At 43.1% G+C, this 1,698-nt stretch overlaps 1 protein-coding gene across 1 annotated transcript; it reads right to left on the bottom strand.

Annotated features, from left to right (window-relative positions):
• Positions 1-338: 338 nt before the first annotated feature.
• LOC113405805 (olfactory receptor 493-like) lies at positions 339-1,307 on the bottom strand. Its single transcript, XM_026647061.1, has one exon. It carries the CDS (start codon positions 1,302-1,304, stop codon positions 339-341), a length of 966 nt encoding a protein of 321 aa, XP_026502846.1. The 5' UTR covers positions 1,305-1,307.
• Between the last annotated feature and the right edge of the window lie 391 nt (positions 1,308-1,698).

The raw sequence follows: 1,698 nt of genomic DNA, 5'->3' as shown, positions 1-1,698 counted from the left end.
GTACATCCCGACATTCTCTTATGGTGGTGCCAGATGGTTTGAGTGTTCCTCAACCTAGGTGCAGCCCAACCAGACTATTTAAAACATAAGGATTAATTCTCATTTAATGAAGCCCATCTGATGTCTTCTGATCACCATGGACCAGCCAATCAGCCAGTTTAACCAGCATAGCTCCATTGACTTCTGTGGAGACCTGGTGAGAATTTGGTCCAATGAATTTACTGAAGACTTTTCTGAGGGCCTCCTTGACCTCTTTGTTTCTCAGGCTGTAGATAAGGGGGTTGGCCAGAGCTAGAGGTGTCCTAAATAGTGCCTCCTGGCTAATAAATTGAGACTCATTATTCCAATGCATTAAAACATGAGAATGCAAGATACTTAGAGCAAAATTTTCTCAGGGCCTCCTTGACCTCTCTGTTTCTCAGGCTGTAGATGAGGGGGTTGGCCAGGGGAGTCAGGACAGTGTAGAAGACGGAGAACACTTTGTTCAGCTCTCTCAGAGTACTGTTTTTTGGCATCACATAGACTATAATTATAGTGCCATAAAAAATTGTGATCATGGTGAGGTGAGAGGAGCAGGTGGAAAAGGCCTTTTGCCTCCCGCTGGTGGAAGGGATCCTTAGAATGGTCACCATGATGCAAACATAGGATGTCATGGTTAACAGAAATGGGATCAGGGTTTCCATGGAAGCAAGAATCTGGGTCACCAGGGTGGTCAGGCTGATGTCACTGCAGGAGAGTTTAATCATTGGGGTGAAATCGCAAAAGAAATGGTCAATTTCATTTGGGCCACAGAAAGTTAATTTTGACACCAAAAATGTCATTATTGTACTGCCCAGAAATCCACTGATCCAAGACCCAGACACCAGCCAGAGGCAGTTCCTACCATTCATGCAGATGGCATATTGCAGTGGTTTGCATATTGCTAGATACCGATCATAAGACATCGCTGCTAGCAGGTAACATTCTGTAGCTGCCAGGAAACCAAAAAAATGAAGTTGCGTGATGCAGCCGCTAACAGAAATGGTTCTTTCCCCAGTCAGCATACTGGCCAGCATCCTGGGAAGGATTGTGGAACTGTAGCAGGTCTCCAAGCAGGACAAGTTCCACAGGAAGAAGTACATGGGGGTATGAAGGCGTCGATTAGCCATAACTAGGGCAATGATGAGAATGTTCCCAGACATGGTCACAATGTAGATTGCTAGGAACAACAGGAAGAGAAGAACTTGCACTTCAGGGATATTCCCCAATCCCAGGAGGATGAATTCTCTGATCAACGTCTGATTTCCCCACTTTCTTTCCTCCATTCAATGCAGCAACCTCAATAAAGAAAAGTAATAACAATATACAAATATACCAGAATAACTAGAATCAATATTTAGCCAGTTCACCTTCAAATGGCCAAGAAGCAAACTCAGTCCCCCACCCCACTCTTCCAGGACTAAGTTAATAATCGTTTTAAAATGTTGTAAGGAAACAGGAATGTAACAATTTCCACACCACATCAGGCAATAGTTTCTTATTGTCTTGTATGTTGTCTCCATCAGTAGCTAGAAGCCGATTCTATAGATGAGCATGTAAAAGAAGCAGTGAGAGGCAAAAAGGCATCCTTTAAAAAGTGGAAGTTAAATCTTAGTGAAGAAAATAGAAAGGATGGAGCATAAACTCTGGCAAGTGAAGTGTAAAAATATAATTAGGAAG

This window comes from Terrapene carolina, unplaced genomic scaffold, assembly GCF_002925995.2.
Source record: "Terrapene carolina triunguis isolate 2854851 unplaced genomic scaffold, T_m_triunguis-2.0 Scaffold51023, whole genome shotgun sequence".
Taxonomy (NCBI): Eukaryota; Metazoa; Chordata; order Testudines; family Emydidae; genus Terrapene; species Terrapene triunguis.
Note: the sequence above shows the minus strand (reverse complement) of the source record. Positions and strands in the feature narration are given on the sequence as shown.

What these genes read in the sequence shown, in the direction of transcription:
- LOC113405805 (XM_026647061.1), bottom strand. Translation starts at nt 1,304, where the DNA reads ATGGAGGAAAGAAAGTGGGGAAATCAGACGTTGATCAGAGAATTCATC.